At 54.5% G+C, this 22,887-nt stretch overlaps 1 protein-coding gene across 1 annotated transcript; it reads right to left on the reverse strand.

Moving 5' to 3' along the window:
• Positions 1-2,517: 2,517 nt before the first annotated feature.
• On the reverse strand, positions 2,518-16,801 carry ADAMTS8 (ADAM metallopeptidase with thrombospondin type 1 motif 8; the record flags this gene model as incomplete). Its single annotated transcript, XM_082330579.1, has 9 exons — positions 2,518-3,250; positions 5,017-5,192; positions 5,281-5,453; positions 5,786-5,969; positions 6,520-6,818; positions 6,993-7,160; positions 7,672-7,804; positions 8,047-8,286; positions 16,199-16,801. 9 exons carry the CDS (start codon positions 16,799-16,801, stop codon positions 2,518-2,520), a joined length of 2,709 nt encoding a protein of 902 aa, XP_082186705.1.
• Positions 16,802-22,887: the final 6,086 nt, after the last annotated feature.

Here is a 22,887-nt window from a genome sequence, read left to right on the forward strand (position 1 = left end):
ACACAGCTCGGTTGGCAATCGCACCCTGGTTTGGGGGCATCCTATACCAAAGTGGTTAAACGATGAGCAGAGGCACCCCCTCTCCGACCCCGCTGCAGGTTTCGGAGTGGGGATGTGGGAGCAGCATGTTAAAACACAGTCAGTCTTTTTTTTTTTTTTTTAATTTCTCTTTTTTTTTAATTAATTTTTCTTTTTTTTTTTTTTTTTTTGTTCCTCTCCTTTCCATACAGCTACTGTACAAAACCAAACACAAATTTATAATAAATACCTAACACAAGAGGCTCAGTATGTTGCTACAATCCTTCACTGAAGGGAAACATATATACACACATATATATCCTAATATATAACCTCTTTGACTTAAATCAGCGTAAAGGCTACGTGTTTCTATGGGAAGGCTAGGGCAGGAATCCCACTTAACATCACCCAGACCCCACACCTCAACCGAGCATCGCTGCCTGCGGTCCCCATCCTCCTCCTTGCTGGAAAAGCAGCAGGATTTGCCTGCGGCAGGGAGTTTTTGCATCTAAGAAGCTCCAGCTAAGCGACTGCGCAGTGATTATAAAAAAAAAAACTGGAAGAGACCCCTGGCGTGCAACAACTCCTGTGTGATAAATACAGACGTTTTCCTTGGCACCATCTCAGGCTGAAATTTCTGACCCATCCTAAATGCTGGTTACGACGCTGGAGAGGAAACACACGCTGGCCTTTGAGTTAAAACCCTCACAGACTCAAAGGGGAAAAAGAAAATAACCCTGCAAGGCTACATGACTTTAGCATCCAGCTATTTGTTAGAGCGAGAGAGGGCTTAAATTCCTGGAGATTAATTAGCGGACGCACAACATTGCCCGAAGGTAGGTCTGAACAACAGCCCAAACAGCTCTGCATCCAAACGCTGCAGCTGGCCTTTATTTTTTTCTTCTTTCCTAAAACAAAAAAGGAGCCAAGCCCTTGGTACCCTCAGTCCTTGGCTGTTGCACCCTTGGTTTCAATAGGAATCACCTATGGGAGATAAAAGTTGAATATCTCGGGTTTTCAAATAAATGGTAGGGTTTCTGGCACGGCTTCTGGGGAGTGGCTCACCCCACAGTCCCATCCCAAACCTGCCTGGCCAGCGAGAAAAGGGTCTCACGTGAGCTTAGCTCAGGCAAAAGAGACAAGAAAAAGGATTTGCTCTGCAATTGCAAATGGAGAAGCTCAGACATTGCAAATTCAAGTCCTCCTCCTCCAGCCCTTCTCCCCTTCCTATGAGAGAAAGGCTGTTCCCACTGGAAATTCAACGTTTTGCTGCCAAAAGGGGAACCAAGGCAGGGTACAGGCATCTGCAGTGAAGCGGCGAGGGGAATCAAAAGAGGAGCCTGGAGATACCAAATCGCTTGTCCAGCGATGGCAAAACCTTCCCAAATTCCATCCCCGCTCCCCAGGCACTGGCTGCTGCCAGCACATGGATGGCGATTGCTTCAAAAGGGGGAAAGTTCGGGGACTGAGCAGCCATCTGCGCCGGGGCCAGGCAGCGGCCGGGCTGGGAAGAGGGGCCTGGCTGCTCCCTGTTGGGAAGAAAGAGCTCCAGCCTTGCCAGGCTCAGGTTTAGACCGAGAATTGCTCAAGCAAGGCTGGAACCCGGCACCAGATCCGAGCATCTTCACGTATCCTGGGAAAGCAGGGGGAACGGGGTACCGCAATAGGCATTTCACAGTGAAAGCACTGCAGAATTAGTAATTAATTAATCCTCACGGCAGCCCTGCAAGCCAGATCAGGTGTAATTAAGCCTTGGTTTTATAGCTGGGGAAATTGAGGCATGAGGTTGCAGCTCTAGGAATAACTCTGCAGATGCTGGGGGTGTTTGGAAACAGAGGTTTGTCACCTCGTAGATTATAAATCCAGCAGAAACCACCATGACCATCGTGCCTGTCCTCCTGCCTAACGCGTGCCAGGATCTGGCCCTCGGCTCTTTCCTGCTCCCAGCCAAACGAGCGAGTTATCTCCCAAGCTAAACCCACAGCCGACAAAATGCTCCTCACGCTCAAGGACATCCACGCCGCCGCAGGGAGGGGATGGCGACCCGATCCAAGCCTTTTGCAAAGGGATCCTGATTTTAATCGGTGGAGCCACCCACCCTGCACCTCCTTGACCTGCAGCTGGGACGGGGCGATGGCAAAGCCAGGCTCTGCATTGTTCCCAGCAACAAACCCCAGCAAACCTTACAAATGGAGTCTGCAACCATGTTTAACAACAGCTCTTTGGAAACCCCCTACAGATACGCTTATTTTTCCCCTTAAATTACAGCTTGCCTGCGAGCAACCAGCCAGAAAGAAAGGAAGAAAGAAAGAAAGAAAAGGAAGTGATTCCTCCCCATTTTGCCGCCGTTATTCCCCCCTCTGAGGTAGACGTCGATCGGGTGGGGATGAACCGCTGGAGAGTGGTTATTCGTTTGGCGAGCGAGCCCGTGGCATCCTCGCCATCCTGCCCCGGCGTTGCCGGCGTGGCACATCGCCGCTGAGCCCGTCCCGGCGCGGCTCAGCACTGCCGCAGCATGCAGGCAGCAGTGGCCGGCGGCAGCCCCGGCGAGCTGCATTTCTCCGGGGCGGTGATTTTACCGGTGTAATCGATGCAAGAGGCGTTGCGTGTCCGCACGCCCTCGCCGCAAGTTTGGGAGCAGGGAGACCAGGGACCCAGGCGCCAGAGCGGGCAGGGGACGTCTCCGCAGGGCTTGATGTCCTCGGGCTTGAGGGCTCTGTCGCAGGTGGAGGAGGTTTGACCCTCCATGTCCCGGCAATCCACTGTCCGCCTCTGCCAGCCGGAGCCGCATGTCTTGGAGCACTCGGACCAGTCGCCCAGGACCCACTGGGAGGTCAGCATCGGTTGGATAACGTTGGCTGACTTCTTCTCTTTGCCCTTCTGCTTGCTGAAAGGGATGTCCTTGGGGATGAAGAAGGTGTACTTGACTTTTGGTGGGAAGACCTCGCTGGCAATGGTCAGCAGCTGGACAGTCAGGGGCTCTGGGAGCTGTCGGAAGCTCTGCAGCCTCTCCAGGGTCGTCATGGAGCCGCTGTATTTCAGGATGGTGCCGTTAATGGGGATGTCCTGCTCCATGGCCGAGATGGCAAAGTCTCCATTCAGCAGGTACTTGCCCTCGAGGGTCCTCAGGGCCAGGTAATTCCCATCGTGACGGACCCCGCGGTGGCTGCGCTGTTTGATGTCGATGTTGGTTGCTCCGGCAGGGATGGTGACGATGTCGTTGTAGCCGTATCTGCATGGGGCAAAGGGACATGGTTATTTTCCTGAACTTATTAAGAGGAGAGACATGCAGGGGATAGCACTTTGCGAGGGGCATCATGGCTCTGAAGTCATCTCTCTGTAACCCACAGCGCTCAAGAGCTGCAAATATTGCAGTCATGCCAGATGTGTGCTTGGCTAGAAGATTTTGCTGAATTACATGCAAAAATGAGTGATGCAATTAAATGAACAGCCCTGCGGTTACCAGCCTTGGTGGGAAATTCCCCTTACTCCCTTTTCTTTTGAAACGGGTGCAGCGTTTGGGAGTAAAAGCCTGGCTCTGCCCAGTGATGCTGAAGATAGATATAGAACAGCAGAACAGGAGGGAGTTGGGGCGCTGCTGGCATTGTATGCGCTGAGGATATGTACATCGGCCAGATGTTGCTGCCAAAACCAGATCAGCAGTTAAACAGTTAACCCAACAGACATCTCCTATTGGAGATGACTTGATATCAACTGGAAAGCCTTTCCTAGAAGACAGCAAGTACTACGGCAGCAAAACCATCCCTATCCATGGGCGGGCGTCTCTGCACCCTGGGCTCATCTTTGGAAGGGTTTTGCAGCCACCACCACGATGCAGAAGAGCTCCCGTTGGAGGGCACAGAGCACATTCCCACGCCGGGGGAGGATCTCCCTGCAAAGCCAGCCAGAGCCCATCCCCGGAGCACCACGGCTCCTGGGACAGCACCGGGAAGGCTTTGCTAGTCGAGCCCTCAGCACCCAGCGCTATGGCAATTACTTGCTACTATAATAAAATGTCACCCTGGCGTGGCGCACGCCGTGGGGCTGGCAGGGTCATTTTGCACGCATCCCCACAGTTGATGCTGTGGTCGGTAATTAGGTTTAGAGTATTTTGGAACAAAGCCTTCGGGTCAAACTCTGCTCTCAGTCACCCTGGCCTCCCTAACCCTGATCTTAATGGGATCTCTTCTTGGCTGTAGCTACCACACTAATCTCTCTTTAGTCAACCACAAACAATTCATAGGAGAGTGGAAGCCCCATTTCAGCTGACTCCCTGGAAGGAAACCATTTAGGAAATCTAATTTGACTGCGTGAGTCACCTCGCCGCATGGAATTGGACGCGTTGGGCTTTTGTTACGGTCTTTTCAACAAAAGCCTTGAATTCAGCTCTTTGGCAAAGCAATGGAGGTCTTGGGCGAAGGAACCGGCTGCCTCGATGCCCGTGTCCCAGGACTGAAATTCACCCAGGGAAAAGTTATTGAACTATTTATATCCCACATCAGCCCTCAAAATACGTGTCCAGCTTGCTGCATTGAGGTGAGATGCATATTATAAACTCCTCGGGGCAGCAGATTTACTTGCAGTGGCGTACCGAGCCCATCGCCAGTGTCAGCACCAGCTATTATTTTAGGAAATAAACTCTGCTTGGCTTGCAGAATGCTGCCCCGAAATAAACTTAGCGTAAGCTCCTGAGTTTGGGGAGGAGACCAGGCTGTTGCAAGGCCACCCAGCTGAGGGTGTTTGCACGGCTGCAAACCCCGGTTAACGGCACGGAGGGGAAGGCAAGCACTTCTCGAGCCCAGCTGCTGGAAACAAGGTCCGTAGCTAGATGCGATGCTTCGGGTGCGGAAAGGAAACTGGCTTTACGTGACCTAGGAGGAGTCCTAATATTCCTAGCCTAGCACTTTTGCAATAAAAAAAGAAGAAAGGAGAATGAGAGGAAGCTGGTTTTTAATCCCCCAGCCCATCTCTGTCAGCCCCTTCTCCGCAGCGCCTTACTTGGATCGGTTGAGTGAGCCGGATATTTTCCTGCAAGTTGAGCCGTTGCCGCCACACACCCCGCACTTGTCCAGCTTCTTGGAGGACCCGACTACGTGATCGCAGCCAGCCTTGATGCACTGGCCATGGACGCAGATGGAGAGGGTCTCCGGTCCGCACAGCGTCCCATCGATCACCTAGGAAAGGGGGGATGCAGAGGAGCAATTAGGGTATTTCACCTGAAACGGGGTAAGGAGGGGCAATTATCATCGCCAAATATCTTACTTTGGCCTCAAAGACTTTAAATTCGCTCCTCCCTCTGGCTCGGCAAAAAAGCTTGCATCGGTCTCGGGGTGACACTCCCGCATATTTGGGAACCCACTCCAGGCGATTCCCTTCCAGATCTGTAAAGTTGTAGCTGTTGTACTTCTCACACTGCTGCTCCCGAAAGCTTTTCCCTGAAAGGAAAGGCAAAACGTGACCCAAAACCATGGGAAGCTGGCAGGAGCCACCGTCCTCCTCGGCTGTCGCGGAGATGCAGAAGTGAGCCGAGGATAGTGGGAGTGCGCGGCGAGCGCGCGACGAGTGTGCAAGCAGAGGAGGGATGCCACACACCTCCCACCCAGCCACAGGGGACCACAACCCCCAGCAGAAGGCTATTGCCCCCCCCCCCCAAATACGGATATTCAAGGGAGAGTGGAGCAATCCCTGGCAACGGATTCCGGAGAAATGGGGGCAGGAGGCGAGCATGCATTTGTGTGGATGGGTGGCTTTGCAAAGCTGGGCTTACCATCTGGCGGGCACTCGTTGGTGTGGCAGGACTGGTACTTGGCACGCTGGCCCTCGCAGTAATTGCCGCCGTGCTGGGGCTTGGGGCTGTCGCAGTGGCGGTAGGAGAACTGCACGCCGCCGCCGCAGGTCCGGGAGCAGGAGCCCCAGGGGCTCCACGGGCCCCAGCCGCCGTCCACCGCCGGCTGCAAGAGGCCACGAGAAGCTGCTAGATCCGTCCCCGAGCTCATCCATCCCCAGCTGCTCACTCCCAGGGTGAGCAAAGGTCTGGAGGAACGTTAAAATCACCCCCCAGCTCCTCTCCCCGCGTCACCAGCTGGGGCCCTGATCCAGCAAAGCACTTAAGCACATACTTCACATGAAGTTATTACTGACTTCCACCAGTCTGTTCATGTGCTTAAAGTTAAGCTTGGGTTTAAGTACTTTGTTGACTGACTTGGAAATTGCCGCTAATTCCCTCAGCAGGGCAAAAACTGATGATTTAATTGCAGAACTGTGGCTGCTTGCTCTGGTTCAGACCAGCCTGAGCCTAAGCGAAAGGCACAGCAGCATTTATCTACGAGCCGGGCTTGCCAGTAATAAAGATTAACAAAAGGTGCCGTTGAAGGAGAGATATCCAGAAAACAAATCAGGCAAATCCAAAGCTAGTCCAGGAGATGGCAGGACCGGGGCCAGAGGTTTGGGAATCCCAAAGGCTCGAGCCCCAGCCCATCAGTCCCCAGTGCCGCCCATTACCTGGGGCATCAGGGCGTCCTGCGGCACGCAGCGGCCGTCCCAGCACAGCCCGCCGGCTTTGCAGGGGGTGCCGTCGGCCCACGGCAAGCTGCCGTTCTTGGTGTGGCAAAGGGGCTCCCCGCTGCCGGTCCTGCACCAGAGCTGGGCGCAGATGTCCTCCTCCGTGGTGTTGGGGCAGTGCTGGAAGTCCTTGCCGAAGATCTGCTGGCATTGCTGGTCCAGGCTGTACAGGGCTCCTCGGCCAGGCAGCTCGGCGGGCAGGGAGAGGGGGGCGGCCGGGGCATCGAGCAGGCAGTCGCCTGGGCAGGGCAGAGATGCATCAAGGCTTGACGCCATGGGTTGCACCAAGCGGGGCACCCCAAACCTCCGTCTGTGGTCTGATTTGACCCCCCTTCATCCCACACACCCCTCGAGGCATTGCAAAGAGCCTGAGCAATTAAGGAAAACGCTTTCTTGAAAGATGAGCTCCTTACCATGCCCTCCGTCCAGGAACTCGGTGAGGTACATGGCGCTGCAAGGGGACCACGGCTGGGTCTTGTTCAAGTGGATGAAAAGAGGAGCCATCATATGGTGCTTGCCGAGGGGCCCGAAGAGCCGCTCGCAGGTCTTGGAGTCATCGTGGGGCATGCTGAGCACGTGGCCTGGGGAGCAGAGAGCATCGGTGAGCCGCGGCCTCCCAGCCCCTGCTCTGCTGCAGGCGATGTGCGGGCAGCTGGGAGCATCTATCAGTTATTACACAGTTCCTATTGCTGCAAAAGCTATTTGCTTCGATAAATCAGAAGGGATAAACAAAATGGTGCATGCTTGCTCTGCCTCAGAGGTACAGCCCGCTGTATGCAGGGCAAAGCAGCCTAAATTAGCGCATCTCTAGGAGCAGCAAACCAAGGGGGAGAAGTGCTTGGTCCCACGCCTTAGCTCATCACATCAGGCAAATGCACCAATTTACACCAACTCAGGGACTTCTAAGCGCATTTGCTGGTGCAAACCAGCTTCTGCCAGTGCCAGAAGCTCCTCAGTGCTGCCCAAGGCTCGGCGGGTGGTACCCAGCCGGGAGAGGTGGGCGCTGGGCTGCGCTACATCCCCTCCCAGCAGCGGGGCAGGCCACGCCGGACTGAAAAAGCAGAACCCCCCCCTCGGGAAGGGATGCATTACCCAGTTCGTGAGCCAGGGTGTAGGCTGCCTGCAGGCCCTCGTCCTCGATCACCGAGCAGCTTTTGTTGCGGTCGCACATGGTGCCGATATCCGCCACTCCCAGCGTGTCGCAGCTTTGGTGTCCGCAGAAGTCCTGTTTGCGAGCAGCGCCGAGGCGGGTAAGGCAGGGTGAAGGGGTCCCACATTTGGTAGCCCCAACATCTCCGAGCAGAGCTGGGCAACCCACTGGGGCTCTGCAGGCCAAATGCAACCCCCCCCTATTGCTTTGCTGCAAGCTCCATCCTTTGCGTGGTGGGGGGATCCCTCCTCTCCCTGCAGGGACACCTCAACCCCTTTCCTCTCCCCGCCAGAGCATCCCCAAGGGACCCTTCAGACCTGTCTGGTCAGCAGGATGGCAGTGTCATAGTGCTCCGGGTGCCGGTCGCTCGGGGGGTTGAACCTTTGCTGCCAGCTGCAGAAGTTGCGCAGGGTGAGCCCGCCGTTGTCGGACACCTCCGGCCCTGCCGTCGCCTCGTCCACCACCAGCACCTTCACCACCACCAGGTTGATGGAGTTCTTCAGGCTGGGGTGCTTGTAGATGCGAGCAGCCATGGACATCAGGGTCAGGACATGGTTCTGCAGGGAGAGAGAGGGGCAGGAAAACCCTGGGTGAAACCTTCGCCTCAGAGCTCTTTTTTTTTTTCTGTTAGGAAAGGAGAAATCAACCTCATTTATGATGCCTACCACATCCAGACTGACTCAGGCATCCACCTGGGTTGATGGACTAAGTGCTGCCTTTTCCATATGTGATGCTTTATACCTTGCGCTGGTGGGAAGGACGGGAAGGACAAGCCCACCCCTCCATCCCCTTCTCCACCTGCCATGAACCCTTTGCACCCAGAAACCCTTCGGAAAAACCTCACGTGTCCCAGCGAGTGCTCTTGCATATTCCCAACGCATTAACCCTGCCCTCGTCGCCCTGAGGCAGGAACCGCCTTGTGCAGAACCTCCCGTGGGTGCAAAACCACCCTTGCGTGGTTGTAAAACTCCTGCCTGCGCTGGTCGGCAGGGTTTGAACCCAACGTCCTTGGTGACAAACCGGGGCCAAAGCACTTTGACAGCCAAGTCTTTGCCCAGCCGCATCCCCTGCTCGGGCGACTGGGACAACCAGAGATTACTTAATATGTCAAACGCGCCAGGGGTGTTTAGGCTGATGTAAACATCTTATCAGAGCATCGAAATTCCTCCTCTGCTTGGCACCCGTTCACGGCCCCGGAGTCAGGAGAAAAAAATGCAGCTATTACACAATATAGTATTGGGAAAGAGAAAGTGGCTTCTCTCCTCCCCAGGCGCATTACACCCCGCGGTCTCGCTTCAGCGCCACTATCTAATTAAACTGGAAGGACTCGGTGAGAGCCCTCTCCGACGGCTGAGTTTCACCCAAAATCCATGCTTCCCGAGCGGAGCCGGCTCTGCACGCTCATCCATCGCGACGCTGCCGGGACAGCGATATGCACCAAATGCCATTTTCTTAGCAAACAAGGGAGATGTTTAGGGAGATACACCCCTCCCGACAGCAGCGGTGTATTTGCTGCACTGAGAGCCCCTCGCCCAGGGCAGTTGCGGCTATTTTAAATTATTCTGCCGCATTTTATCCCCTCGCTGGCAGCTCCATGTAAACAGATGTCTCGCTTCAGCAAGACGTATCCCAAGTCCTCCCCGGCTCATTATCTGAGGGCAGGCCCCAGCAAGGATGATGGGAGCGCTGAATAGACTGGTTTATTTAGACTGGCCAGATCTCCACAACATGACTCACATCCCAGCCCAAAGCATGCAACAAATGTCACGGAGAAGTCACCGCCGAGGCAAGAAACCCAGGTGAGATCCCCGCGAGCCGTTGCTCCAGGGGACTGTTTACCCCACAGGGAAAGTCCATTGGGAACCTTCCTAAAAATATCACAAAGCTGTCCTAAAATTACATGTGTGAAGACCTAGAAGGCTGCTCAGCGCTGGAGCTGCGCATCATGGGATCATCCCTCGCTTCCAAGGGAGCAAATCCTGCCCCATCCTTTTCTAGCCCATTACAGGTTTCTCTCCATCCTGGTAGCTGTTACCGGGGAGCTCTCAGTCCCTGCTGCAAATCCCCCGGGACACCAACCCTCGCATCCTCAGGGTTACATCCAGCCAAGAAACTCTTTCAGCAGCAGGAGCAGAGGGACTTGGAAAACATCCGTCCGCCTTCCCTTCGTCTGGAAAGCGAAGAGGGAAAGCGAACCGAACAAAGAGCTATTTAGTGAAGATTAAAAGGTCAAATTCGCTTATTCCATCATCTGGTGTCTATTTATACCCATCCTTGGACTGTGCGGGAATTGGTTGGGTTTCGGATGGACCCTGACTGCTCTGGGGAGAGCGGCGATCCACCTGCACCGCCTTGGCTTGGCCAAGGGTTTGGAGCTGGGGCCAAAAGCAAATTATGGGATCCCCAGGGCTCAGGAGAAGCTGACCAAGTGCTTTTGGCCAACAACCGGCTGCAAACGAGTTGAATCCCGCTCGTCCCGTCCTCCCCATGCCTTTGCAAACAGGCTCTGGCTTGACGAGCCACCCAGGAGGGAACGCCGCCTTCTCCGGGGTTTCCTTCCCGGCATCGAGGCTGAGGATGTGGCTATTGGGATCGGATGCAGGGCAGCCTCAGGGTTGGGTTTGGGGAGCCCAGAGGCACAAACGGACTGGTTTCTGCCTCCTTGCAAGGCACCGCGGCACAGCAGGCGCAAGGCACTTCCCTGCCATTTCCAACCACCGTCCTGGGAGATTTTGGCAGGATTTCTGTCCAACCAGTAAATACAGCTGGAAAATCAGCCCCTTACCTGCTCTGGGGGGAGAGGACACCAGCCCAAGCCCGAGAGGATGGCGGGAGCATCCCTCCTCTGCCCCTTGCAGGGCTTGTATGGTCAGGCACAAGCATCGCAGCTGAGCCACCCCGCTGCAGAGGCAGCGCAGGGGTTTCGACTGCCCGGTGATGCCCCCCAAAACCTCCCCCGTCTTTTTACCCCAGCTGCAATCCTTGGCTCCCTCTGGTCTCAGGAAGATCAAATTCCTTTTATCCGACACACCTGCATTACGGCAGCTCCCATATCCCTCCTGCCATAGCATCGCTGCTTCTGGGAGAGCCCTAAGCCAGGCACGCAGAGGTACTACCAGCGTTGCCCAATGCGAGACTGCCCATGGCAAACAGCACATGCAGAGGGTTAGAAATGGAAAAAATAAATACAAATCAGAGCACGGGGAACTAAAGTGGTTGTTTTTAAGCTGATAATGTGGCAGGATTTCAGTTTCTGATACAGGCTCTTGCAAAATCTCTGCTTTCTCCTTCGTGGGAAGCACTCGGAAGCTGAAGTCTGCAGAGATCCCCAAACTGTTTTGGTTTTTAATTATTGGGGGGGGGGGGGGGGGAGAAACTGCTCTTACACAGACACTAACTATTATTGTGGCATGCACAAAATGATCTAATATCGCCGGACCCACCCAGTGCAGAAGGATGGCAGGGAGCGCCGTGTAACACCCCAGCATGACTTGCCCCCTTCCAACACGCTCCCCAGCTCGTGGAGATTAATGCTCAACCCGACCTGGGGCTGTAGGTTGGTTTGTTTGTTCATAGGACTGTTTGGTTTGGGGTTATTTTCCCTCCTTTCTCCCTACAAGCCAGCATTTCTGTAGGGGGGGGAAGAAACGCTGAGATTTCTGGAGCACAGACAGATGGAAGGAAGAAAACACGGGGTCAGATGCGAGGGCTGCCCAGCTTTTAAAAAAACAACTGGTAAAAACATATCCCAGCTTGTCTCTCTCTCCCCGAAGTGACGTCTGCGCGCTGGCCCCCGGGCTTGGGTACCCGCAGCGGCCAGCGGCCACCCTGCCAGCCTCCTCCTGCGGTTTGAAGCCCGGGCCAAGAATTGCCTTGCAAAAATGTGGGCAGCAGCCAAAAGAAATGGGCGGCAAGCTGGAGGCGAGGGGGACACCTTGCCAGCCTGCCGGTGTGCCTGCTTGCCCTCCTGCCTTCCCAGCTCTCTGCCTCATCCCTTTTCGGTTTGCCACATGATTTTCCCCCCCCCCCTTCTCTTTCTCTCTTTGCTGGATATTTGGGGCTGACCTGCAAAAGAAGCAATTGCCCCTTTTCAGGGCAGGGGAAACTGAGGCACGTGCAGGACTGCCACCACCTCTTTGCAGGCACGGATGAACATGAAGCAAAACCCCGTCCCGAGAGCATCCTGGGGCAGGAACGCTGCAGTTTGCAATTGCTCCTGGGCTGCTTCGGTGGGAGCCAGCTCCCTTCACGCTGTGCCTTTCATACCGAAGCCCTTGATAATCGGCGCTCACCGCGCCAGCGGCGGGGCTGAAACGCGGCAGCTGTTTAACATTATGGGGTGATGCGAGGAAGCAAGTACATCGGCCAGGGGGATATTCAGGGAGGCTGCCCGGTTCTCCGAGCCCTTGCACCGAAGCGGATTCACGCTCGGGGTCACACCCGGGGGACAAATCCCAGAGGAAAAGCACCAGCAATGCTGGTGGATGGCAGCATCAGTGCAGGTCCCCCTTTGCTTTGCAAAGATCCCCTTTAATCCCACTCCGGTTGCCTTTGGGATGGGCTCAGGAGGGGCCAGCTCCTTTTGTCAAGGGATTAAGCAAACTCACCCACTCAAGCTGCAAAATATCCTAAAGCGAGCCTAGGAGCCGGACACGAGGGGACCTGAGGCTCCAGGGTGGCTTTGGCTTTGCCTCCAAGGTCACTTTGATGGTCGACCCGGCTGCGGGAGAGCCGGCAGTGGTGCCCCAGCAGTGCCCCGTGCCGCACACTCCAGCACCCACCTGGTCTTAGAGGGAAGGGATTGCAACAGCACTCCTAAAACCTCATAAATCTGCCCAGAAAAACCACAGAAGTCAGGCGAGGAATCCCAGCTTAATCAGACCGATCTGATTCTGCCATGGTTCTTGGTCATTGCCAGCTCTTGGAGTCAGGGACCGCAGACTCCTTGCTTGCAAGAGCAAGGGGAAAAGAAAAAGGGATCGTAGCCATCATGTTTGCAGAGGAAAGCTTCGAAACACATCTCATCTGCGCCCAAGAGACCGGAGAAATCCCACCACAGGAATGCCGTTCTGCTGCCAACTGGCTGGGGATGCTGCGGGCGGTTTTTGTAACCACCTGTTGCTTTAGGTGTCTCGCAAACATCCCCCGAGCCTCGCCGAGCATCTCTGCAAGCGCAGCCTGCGCTGCAGGTGCTCAGCCCAAATGCCCTTCCTCCTGCACGCCAGAGGGATTACCCCCTACGCTGTCTCCTGCCTCAGTTTCCCATACTCAAAACCACCACTTAATTCTGTTAAGGATGCTCACCGGCCTTTTTTTTTTTTTTCTTCCCCCAAGCATTTTGGATCCTCTGCAGGAAAAATGCAAAGGATAACTTAGGGGGCCTCGCACCCATCCCTATATAAGGGGGCTCTTCTTAATCACTGCAGGTCTCATCCTGCCAAGGCCTCCACGACCTGCTGGCTCCTCACAGGTGTTATTGCTCAGCACTGTCCTGCTGCTAATGCCCCCCAAATGCCCCATCTCCTGCAAACATCAAGCCAGAAGAATGATTAAACCCCCAAATTTCGGATCTGGTTCTGCTCTCACGTCATCCTTTCCTCCTGGTTTACATGAATATAGACAGAGGTAGAATTAAGCTCTTGTTACCTAAATTAGGTTAACAGCTGAGCTATAATGGCTCAGATTGATTAGAAATAAGTCATTAATAACATTTTCCTAACAACAGCAGGACATTGATTATAACTTGCAACGCTTGAACGCATCTTATGGTGACTATCTTCCACATGAGCTATTACAGCTTATGCAAGAAAATAACCGGGAACGCAAACAATGCTTGTGACCTTTAATAAATATTTGGTAATTAAAGTGTGGTTATGGGAAGAAAAGTCACTATATAAATATGGTTTCTTCTGACTCAACATTTCTGCTTCCTGGGCATCTCCTAGTCAGCTCTCTAAGATCTCACCAGCACGAGCAAGCCATCACTTTTTTTGGCCCACAAAATGAAGGTATTTAGGGAGAAGTGAGGTGGCTATTTGGTCTCCTGAGTTAGCAGCAACTGTGCTTCTCCCTGCATTTTTGTTGCTGAGAACAAAAGGCACAGAAACCCAGCAGGTGGCTTGTTGGGGTTTTTTTTTTACTGCTACACAAGAACTGGTCGAAGTTTTCTCCTAAATATTTAAATACATTATTGCCCTGTTCATTCAAAATGAGATTTTTAAAGGCTTCCTTCCCATCAAGAAATACTCTGAGAGGTGATGCAAAGATATTGCTCTTGGGGACAAAGAGGAGGGGATGGCAAAATGGGAGCCAAGCAGACTGGAAAGTCACCGATAACTAAGGAGGGAGCTGTCATGGACCTACCGGGCAGCATCACCCATCCCCAGGGCTGTACCAGCCAAACCAGAGCAGGGTACCAGCGTTTCAGCCCCTTCGTTGTGTACGTGTGCAGCTCAGCAGCCTTCCGAGAGCTGCCATGGCACTGATTTACCCAGAGGGTCGTTGCTTTTTCCCCAGCTCAATCTGGGCATTACCAGGATTTCCCCCCCCAGATATACCACCTTCTTTGCAGCAGGAGGCAGACCCTCGGGTGTTGCTTTAAAACCATTGGGTGCCCAGCTGGCTGCCGAAGATGCAATACACTATTTTTTCTGCCCTCTTGGGGAATTAGAGACCACCTTAACACTACGGGGAGAGTGATTTCTACCACCATTTATACGCCTGTTGCTTAAAAATTCAGGTTACTCCATTGCAAACTGTCTTTGACTGCTGGGAGCTCTGGGGGGTTGTCTCCAAGCGCAGCATCCATCTGCTATGTGTTCCTGCCAGCCTGGCTCGGTGGCATGCAAGCTAAACCCAAGCAAGGGGCAAAACCTGAGTGATGCTGAGCAGCTGAAATCAGCTGGAGCTCCGAAGTTTAGCATTTCTCAAGGTCCAGCCCTGCCTGAGCAGGGCTGGAATTAAAACACTGCTTTATTAGGAGTGGAGAAGCTGGATGAAGCCCCCGGGGAAGGATAAAGCGGGCAGAAATGGCAAAGCCAGGCTGGCAAAGCACAGCCCCTGGTTTCAGCTGCCCGATTGCTCCCTGCGGAGATCCAGCTTCAAGGACTCCTCTAACAGCCCTGTAATCAAACCACCCACAGCAGAGGACAAGCAACTTCGGTGCACAGTTATCCCTTGCAAAGACCTGAGTGCGTTTCAGACCGTGCAAACCTGAATTTGGACCCGAGGACCTGAACAACCCATCACTGCAGGGAGCATGGCAGTGGGGAGCTGGCTTTGCAAGAGGCACGGGAAAAAAAAAAAAAAAAGCCCTGGAGATGGATGTGGGGGGCCGAGAGGCCAGGATCTCTGCTCCCGGGGTCGCCACGAAGCCTGGCCACGGGCAGGGTCTCCGCAGCCGGAGCGTGTTGAAGGAGAGGGAGCGTTTCTGGCGGCGGTGGCTGGGGAAAGGGTTGTTCGTGCATCTGCTGGGCTGTTAACAGGTGGCTCAGGAGCGGGACTGCGCATTACTCAGCCCCTGGTTTATTTACTATTTGGCCCGAGCTCCTATCCGGAAGGGAGTTAAGCCCATCGCTTTGCAGCACAGCTCTCTCCCTGCAGCAAGAAAGGCATTAACCCCCTCTGTCCCTCATCTTTGGGGACACCAGAGCAATGGGACATCACGGTGTCCAGCCTGTGCAGACCAAGGCTCCCCAGGATGGATGCTGGGTCTGGGAAAGGGTTCCCAACACTGACTGAACCCCAAAAATCAATCCTGCAGCCGTCGCCCCAGGGATTTACAGCCCCTACACAGCAAGGAAAGGTGGGGGACAGAGCCAAGGTCCCCCCACCCCATTCCCAGCTCTCTCTTCGCTCACCCAAGGTGGTCCCTGGCGTCCTGCGGCTGCTTGTCCCTGTGGGGACCGGGCGGGCAGGGGTGGGGGGCCACGTTAGAGCCAGTTAGAGGCAGAGCCAGTGGGTTGGGGGTGCAGGGGGGGACAGGAGGGGATGAGACGGGAGGAGGTAGAGAGGCAGCGGGGATGGGGACGGGAGGGGACAGAGGGATGCAGGGGCAGGGGGAACGGAGGACAGAGGGATGAAGGGGACAGAGGGACGGAGGGATGAAGGGGACAGAGGGATACAGAGAAGGTGGGGGACAGAGAACAGAGGGAAGAAGGGGATGGAGGGGACAGAAGGATGGAGGGATGCAGGGGCAGGGGGGACAGAGGATGGAGGGATGAAGGGGATGGAAGGGGGGATGAAGGGGGTGGAGGCGATGGAGGAGGGATGAAGGGGGTGGAGGGGATGAAGGGGCAGGGGGGACAGAGGATGGAGGGATGAAGGGGACGGAGGGGGGATGGGAGGGATGAAGGGGACGGAGGGGGGATGAAGGGGACGGAGGGGGGATGAAGGGGACGGAGGGGGGATGAAGGGGACGGAGGGGGGATGAAGGGGACGGAGGGGACGCAGGACACCGCCAGCCCTTACCTCCACATCCTCCCCGTAGAATCGCACCATGGAGGCATCAGCCACCAGCAACGTCTCCACGTAGCGCGCCTGGGAGACGAAGCGCTTGGCCCGGCGGAGCGGCGGCCCCCCGGGCCCGGCGGCGGCGGCGGGGGGGGCTCCCGGCGGGGCGGCGCGGCGCCGGAGGCGGTGCAGGCGTCTCCAGGGCGGTCCGGGCGAGGGATGCCCGAGCGGTTGCAGCTCGTAAGCCGCCCCGTCGAGGAGAAAAGCGGCCCGGAGCCCTCCTCCGCCGCAGCGGCTGAGCACGGCGGGGGCATCGGGGCTCCCCTCGACGGCTCCCGCGTAGAAGCAGCCCCGGCGCGGCGGGCTCCGTCCCGCTGGCCGCCGGCCCCCCAAGCGCTGCAGGCGGAGACGGGGAGCCAGGAAAGCGGCGTCGGGGCGGAGGCGAAGCACGACGGCGCGGCCGAAGGCGGCCAGCCGCAGGGCCAGCTGCCCCGGGGGTGCGGGCAGGCGGGCGGGCAGCAGCGGCTGCGAGTCCCGCGGAGGAGGAGGCAGCGCCCACGCGTGGCACAGCAGCAGCAGGTGGAGCGGAGCCCGGCCCCCCAGCAGCGCCCGCCGCCCCATCGCCCGGCCCTGCCGCCCCGCCGGGCTCTCGGCGGCTCCCCCGCAGCCTCCGAGCCGGCTGCGGAGCCCGCTGTATTTATACTTTCTCCCCCCGGCTTTGACATAAGAGGTTTATTTTTGATCTCTCGCTGTTCCCCACTCCCCTCCCCTGCCAGCCAGAGCCTGGGGGAGGAGGAGAAGTGAAAGAGAAGAAAAAAAAAAAAAAAAAAAAAAGAAGAAGAAGCAGAGAAAAAAAAAAACCACGAGGAAAAAAAAAAAAAAAAACCCAACCCACTTTTGGATGCGATTTGAGGCCAATCAGGCGCCGGGAGCCCCGCCTGCCTAAGTGTCAACTCCAGCCTGTTACTCTCCCAGCATTAACCCCTTCTGCCCACCGGGGCCTGATCCTGCCCAGGGGCTCGGGGAGGTGGTCCTGCCCCAGGGGCTGGGGTTCGGCCCCTGATTTCCCCCCTCCTCCTCCCCACCATGGGAGGATTTGCCCCAGGGGGGTGATTTCTCTCCCGTTTCCCCCAGCATCCCTTCGCTGCTGGGAAGCACCAGGCCTTTGCCAGCTGCAGAGCATCTCCTGTCAGCCCGCAAGGCAGAAGGTGCCTCGGGAGGTTTCGCCCCGCCGTGCCCATGTCCTTCGCTTAGCCGGGGACAGGGAGGGCTTTGGGCCCCGGGGAAAGCTCCAACAGTGACACATACAAGTTGGTTTCCATGCCCTGACCGAACAGCTGGTTCCACATGGGGTTTCCTCCGGCTGGAATAAGGACACGGGCTAAATCAGACTTGTGGCAAGTACCTGTGAGAATAAAACAACGCAGCCAGCTCCTCCTGTCGTTTTGTTGGTTTTTTTTTTTGGGGGGGGGAGGGATGTTGTGCCACTTCATTTAAAACTCAGATCTCCCCCTTTCAGATCAAGTTTTTCTCCCCATCCGTATTCCCTTACAGTGAGTGAATATCCTACAGGACTATAAAAGTCTCAGGCTGTAGAAACAGGTAGTTCAGCAGTGGCAAATATCAGGAGACGGACAGAAACACGCTGTCCCTGGCTGGGAACCCGCTCAGCACCAGGGAACAACCAGCTGTAATGGAGAAAGGGAAATTAATCCTTATATATTACTCCTTCTTTCCTCTTAAGCCCTCCTTCCCCATTAGTTCATGAGATTCCTGGCCTCTGGAGCGCCCTTTGTGCGGCACTGAGATATGCCGGGATGCCCTTGCCACAGTCTGGGGGTGGTGGGTCCTATCCTGCTCCATACCCTGATTTTCTAAACTTTTTACAGGGGGTAACACATGTTCAGCACTGGGCGTGTGCTCCTTTAACCTTGCTGTGAATGCAAGCCCAAGGACCAGCTCCTCTACACTGTGGTGTTTTTTTTTCCCTTAGCCTAATCCTAAAAAGATCCGAAAGGGTAAAGCAGCATTTGGCACCTCGGGATTCCTGCGAAACCAGAGTCTGGCCACAGCTGAGCAACGGGGCGCGGGGCTAAAGGCTGCTCTCCCTTTACACGAGGATGTATTTACATCTGCCTCTCTATTATTATCTCCATTTAAAAGCCACATCCCTACCTATATAGTAAACACACAGCCCTGGCTCTAAATAGCAGCGCTGCCCTGGGGCCAAGGCTCTGATTACTTTTTCTTTTTAAAGTGTAGGTTTTGTGACTGTAGGAGGGGAGGAAATAATAATTAAAAAAAAAAAAAAAAAAGCAACGCCAGGCACGGTGTGGTTCGGTCTGGGACACCTCTCCAGGGCTGCGTATCGCATGTGTTCCCTCGACACCCAGCGCCTTGGCTGCTCTCCTGCGGCAGCCGGCTCCGGCCGCAGCCCCCTCCTCTCCTGGCAGGGAGCTGAGCCTGCAGCTGGAGCAGCTTCTTCCTAGTGGCCAGGGTGGGTTTTTGCAAAATGCAATCACACTTTGCATTTTAAAATCAGAAGGCAAGCACAGAGGCAGGACCAGAAGCCAAAAGTGAGCCCGGACTCTGTCTCCTCCAAGCCCAAACGCCCCTGAAGGTGCCTGCACCTCACTGGGCTTTGCTTTGCGTGAAGCACAGGAGGGTAGGCAAGGCGAGGTGGTGGCCCTGCTCTGAACTAGGACAGGTAAGGCTGCAGGCGACACAGGGCACGTCTCTCCAACAGGATGCAATTTATTCCCGGCTTTCCGCTCTCGGAGCCGCATCTTTGATCTCAGAGGACATGCTTGCATCTTACCTTGAAGGCACCACTGGTTTTCATTAGCGGTTTGCTCTGCAAACAGTAGCTGGAATTTCTTGTAGCCGACATGAGCCTCGCCGGGCTTGTTACAAACCAGCTCGAAGGGGCGCTGGGAGACAGCAAAGCCTCACCTGGCTGCCCCTCTGCATCTCCTCCCAGCAGAGGATGAGGCACCCCAAGGCGTTTTGGGGTTTCTGCTTCTTAACCCTCGCAGGACACGCTGCCACCAAACCTTGCCTGCCACTCGGGGCTGCAGCTCTCATTTCTATGGGGCTGTCTGAGCATGTGAAAGCCATTAACTCCCTAGTCACCGTGATTTAAAGACCCTTTTGATCAAACAGCTTGCAAACGTCTGCCCCGCTCCCCTCTGCATGTCCCCAGCTCTGCAAAGCCGGGCAGCGAGCAGCTCCCTCCCGCATCCTTCCCAGAGGGCAAAGCCCAGCGCTCCTGGCACCCACCTCCCAGGGAGTTTTGGCTGCCAGGATGAGGCCCACGTTGCATTTGCTGTTCGTGCTCTGCAGCAGCGAGATTGCCCCATTTCAGGGGTCTTTGGGATGCTCTGCTCTGCCCTCCTTGCTCTGCAAATGAGCTCGCATCCAAATTCGCAGTGCCAGGCTGGTGTTTTAGGTATTCCCCTGTTTGCTTTGCCCTCAGCCTGGGGAAAAACATTTGGGAGAATTATTTGAGCGATCAACAAAGTAGCTACAATCTCAAAAAAAAAAAAATTACCACTAGATGTCAGTGCTGCCCTGCGCTGCTTGGTGGGAAACCCTAAATCCATCCCTGCGAGTTTGCGAGCGGGTCCTGCAGCAGCAAGAGGAGAGCGAAGGGGTCCTGCAGCCAGCACAAAACCCACCTGATGTCAAAAGAAGCAACTCTATTAGTTTTCCTTTTAAAATAAGCAGGTTGGAAGAAATCTCTCCCAGAAAAGCAGCTGGGCTTTAAATCAGGGCCCTGGCCTTGTGTCTGCTAAGTTATCTGCAGTGAAACCATCTTAGTTGCAGAAGCTGGAAAGCGAGATTCAGGGAAAGGGTTGCTTGCCTTAGGTTTGCACGAGAAGGGGAGATTTGGGCTTGATTTGGAGCGAGTGAGAACCGGCAAGTGAATTACGTACCAAATGTGCCATCCTAGTATAAGCCTGTAATCGCAGCGTTGAACCCCTGCTGCATGACCACAGCCACGAGAGGGCCCTCCTGCCTTACAAGTGGTGATAATTTAGCATTTGGTACCTCAAACCCCCATAAAAACCTAGTTCTGCCTTCCCCTTGGTGCAATATTTGGCCCTCCAGTGCAGCAGCCCATCCCTGGAGACTGTTTGCCGACGGCACCGGAGGTTTGGTGGCTGTGAGAGTGATGCTGGGAAAACCATAATTCCTACTGACTCTCTTAAATGTGGAGAAATCAGATTTTTATGATTTAGGAAAGGGCAGGGACAGCCAGGCTGGGTCTCGGTTTCTCAGCTGATGATGCCACCTCCGAAAACTCTTGGTGCCGTAGACGCACCATAAACTGGGTATATCGAGAGGAAAGGGCCATGGTTGTGATTTGATTTGATTTGATTCGATAGGGTTCTGCCTCTGATTTTTAAACCATCTTAAGGCACCTCCTTATTTATTCCCTATTTTTAATTGCATTTTGATTTGTAATGCAATCCATTGCGTTCAATTCCGTTTCACACCTCGGTTTGCAGAGCAAGAAAGTGTCACCAGAGGGCAACCTTGCTTCAGGGTGGGCTTGGAGCTCCAGTTGCGTGCAGGTGTGGCTGTAAGGAAAGCAGGTTTATGGCTTTCCAAAATCAAGGGCTAAATCCTATTTCCAGCACTGCAGCCTCCTCCCAGGCTTTGCGCTCCCTGGGGAGCTGCTTCTCTGCTTCCCGGCTGGGTTTTGAGGCTTGCAAGGTGCCCCGAGACCAGCACATCAGTGAGAAGAGCCTCCAAGAACCGCCTGGTCCTGCCGCAAGGCAGGGGAAACTTGCAAAACTGGGGTTAAAAACCTTCAAATTTGACAGAGGCCTCCAAGCCTACCCTAGGCCTGCTTTTCCTATGAACCAGCCCATAAATAACGCTAAATAAACAGGGCAAGTTATAACGAAAATACTCTTCTCTAGAAAAAAAACCCCACATCTGAATCCCTCCTTCTCTCTATTCCATGGTTTATGGGCTGACAAAAATGAATGAACTTCCTAATGGTTTGCCTGAGTGATGAGCACCCTCAGCAGCTGGCTTGTGAATCTCCATCAGCCCAGGTTTACTCCAGATGTGCATCATTTTGACAACCTTTCAGGCTTACCCAGATCTGCAGCTTCACCCTTTTGCAAGCTTGGTGTCTTTATGCATCTTTGGTTTATCTGTTTCTAACATGAGCATTGCATAAAGCTAATTAATCAAGGATGGACCCTGTCTCAGGCAGGTGGGTACAATATAGAGCTGTGGATTCCTGGGTTATAAATCTTCAGGCTGAAGGTGTGTTTATGAACGATAAGAAACATGTGATATTGGTTTTTGGGGATATGTGAGACCATCGTCTAGCTCCTCTAAATTTTCACTGGAAAAACCTGTGTCTATCTTCCTTTAAACAGGAGAGAGCCTTAAATACCAAGAGGGGTGAAGAGAGGGGGGAATTTTGGATGCTTTCTGGGTGTATGAACTATCAGCAACCCCAGGACCTGCAATGCTGGCTGGGAATCAGGCAAAACCAGGCTTTATGATTTTTTCAGCATATTCCCATGCCAAAGCCCTGCCAGATGCCAGAGTTGACATTACGTGTCGGGCCCATGCGAGAAGGCAGCAGAGATGCTCCCGCTCCAGGAGGAATGCGACAAGGCACAGGGATCCTTCTCCTGTGCCGCCTGTGCATGGGGGGAGCAGGCTGGTTTGATTTTTGTTGTGTTGCACATAGACGCGTGTTTGGAGGCTTGCAAAGCAGAGATCCTCTTCTCTCACGGGGCAGGTAAAGTGCTGCTGCCATCCCTGTTGCATAGAAGAACTGCAAGGGCTGCATGGGAAACCCAAGGCAGAGCATCCTGCCCATCTCCAGTCGCTATCATCCCAGCCAGAATAAATCTAATTAAATTCAGCATCCTCCTGGACCAAGGATGGGGCAGGTTTTAGGTTACAAAGACCTCCGCGTGCTCAGGTTTCTTGCCTATCTCTCCCTCAATGACCCTATCTAGACCCAGCCAGCTTTTTTTCTCCAAGCCTTTCTTTCCTGGAAAGCCGCCTAACAACTCGCTTTGACTCATCTTCAGTCCCTGGAGAGGATCCTCCTTCCTGCCCATGTGGTGGGGAGTTGGGAGAGCACAGCCTGAACTTTTGGGTGAGAGCCCAGGCCTCCGATCTGCCAACCTTTCAGCCAAAGACAAGTGAGCATCTTGCAACGCCAGCTTTTCCCTGCCTACGACCTTTCCATTCTGTCTTTGGCCTGGACCTCTCAGAGATGGTCTATTTAAAACTATTTCTTTTGTGAACTAGAACAACCAGGAGATAGGTGAGAGGTGGTTTTTTTTTTTTTTTTGCTTTTATTTTTAACTTCACACCCTTGGCATCACAACGATGACGAAAAAAAAGAAAGAAAATAACTTGTCATCACTTCCCGGAGGCGCTTGGGATGAAGCAGGAGGAAGATGGGGGAAAGAGGGTCTACACTGCAGACCAGCTCACACTGATATTTTAAGATCAGACCTGGGTGAGATGGGTTTTACCTTGAAAATCACAGCAGGAGGTGGATTTACCTTCTATACCTTAATATACCTTATTATTCGTAGCTGCTCGGTGAGGTCCAAAGGCATCTTCCACCTCCATTCCCTACTTAGCATGTGCTCTCCTGTAGGTCACCTATATCCAGCCCATTTCCATTAAATCCAGGCAAACTACAGGGCATGAAGAGC

This window comes from Platalea leucorodia, assembly GCF_965183815.1.
Source record: "Platalea leucorodia genome assembly, chromosome: 20".
NCBI classification, from domain to species: domain Eukaryota; kingdom Metazoa; phylum Chordata; class Aves; order Pelecaniformes; family Threskiornithidae; genus Platalea; species Platalea leucorodia.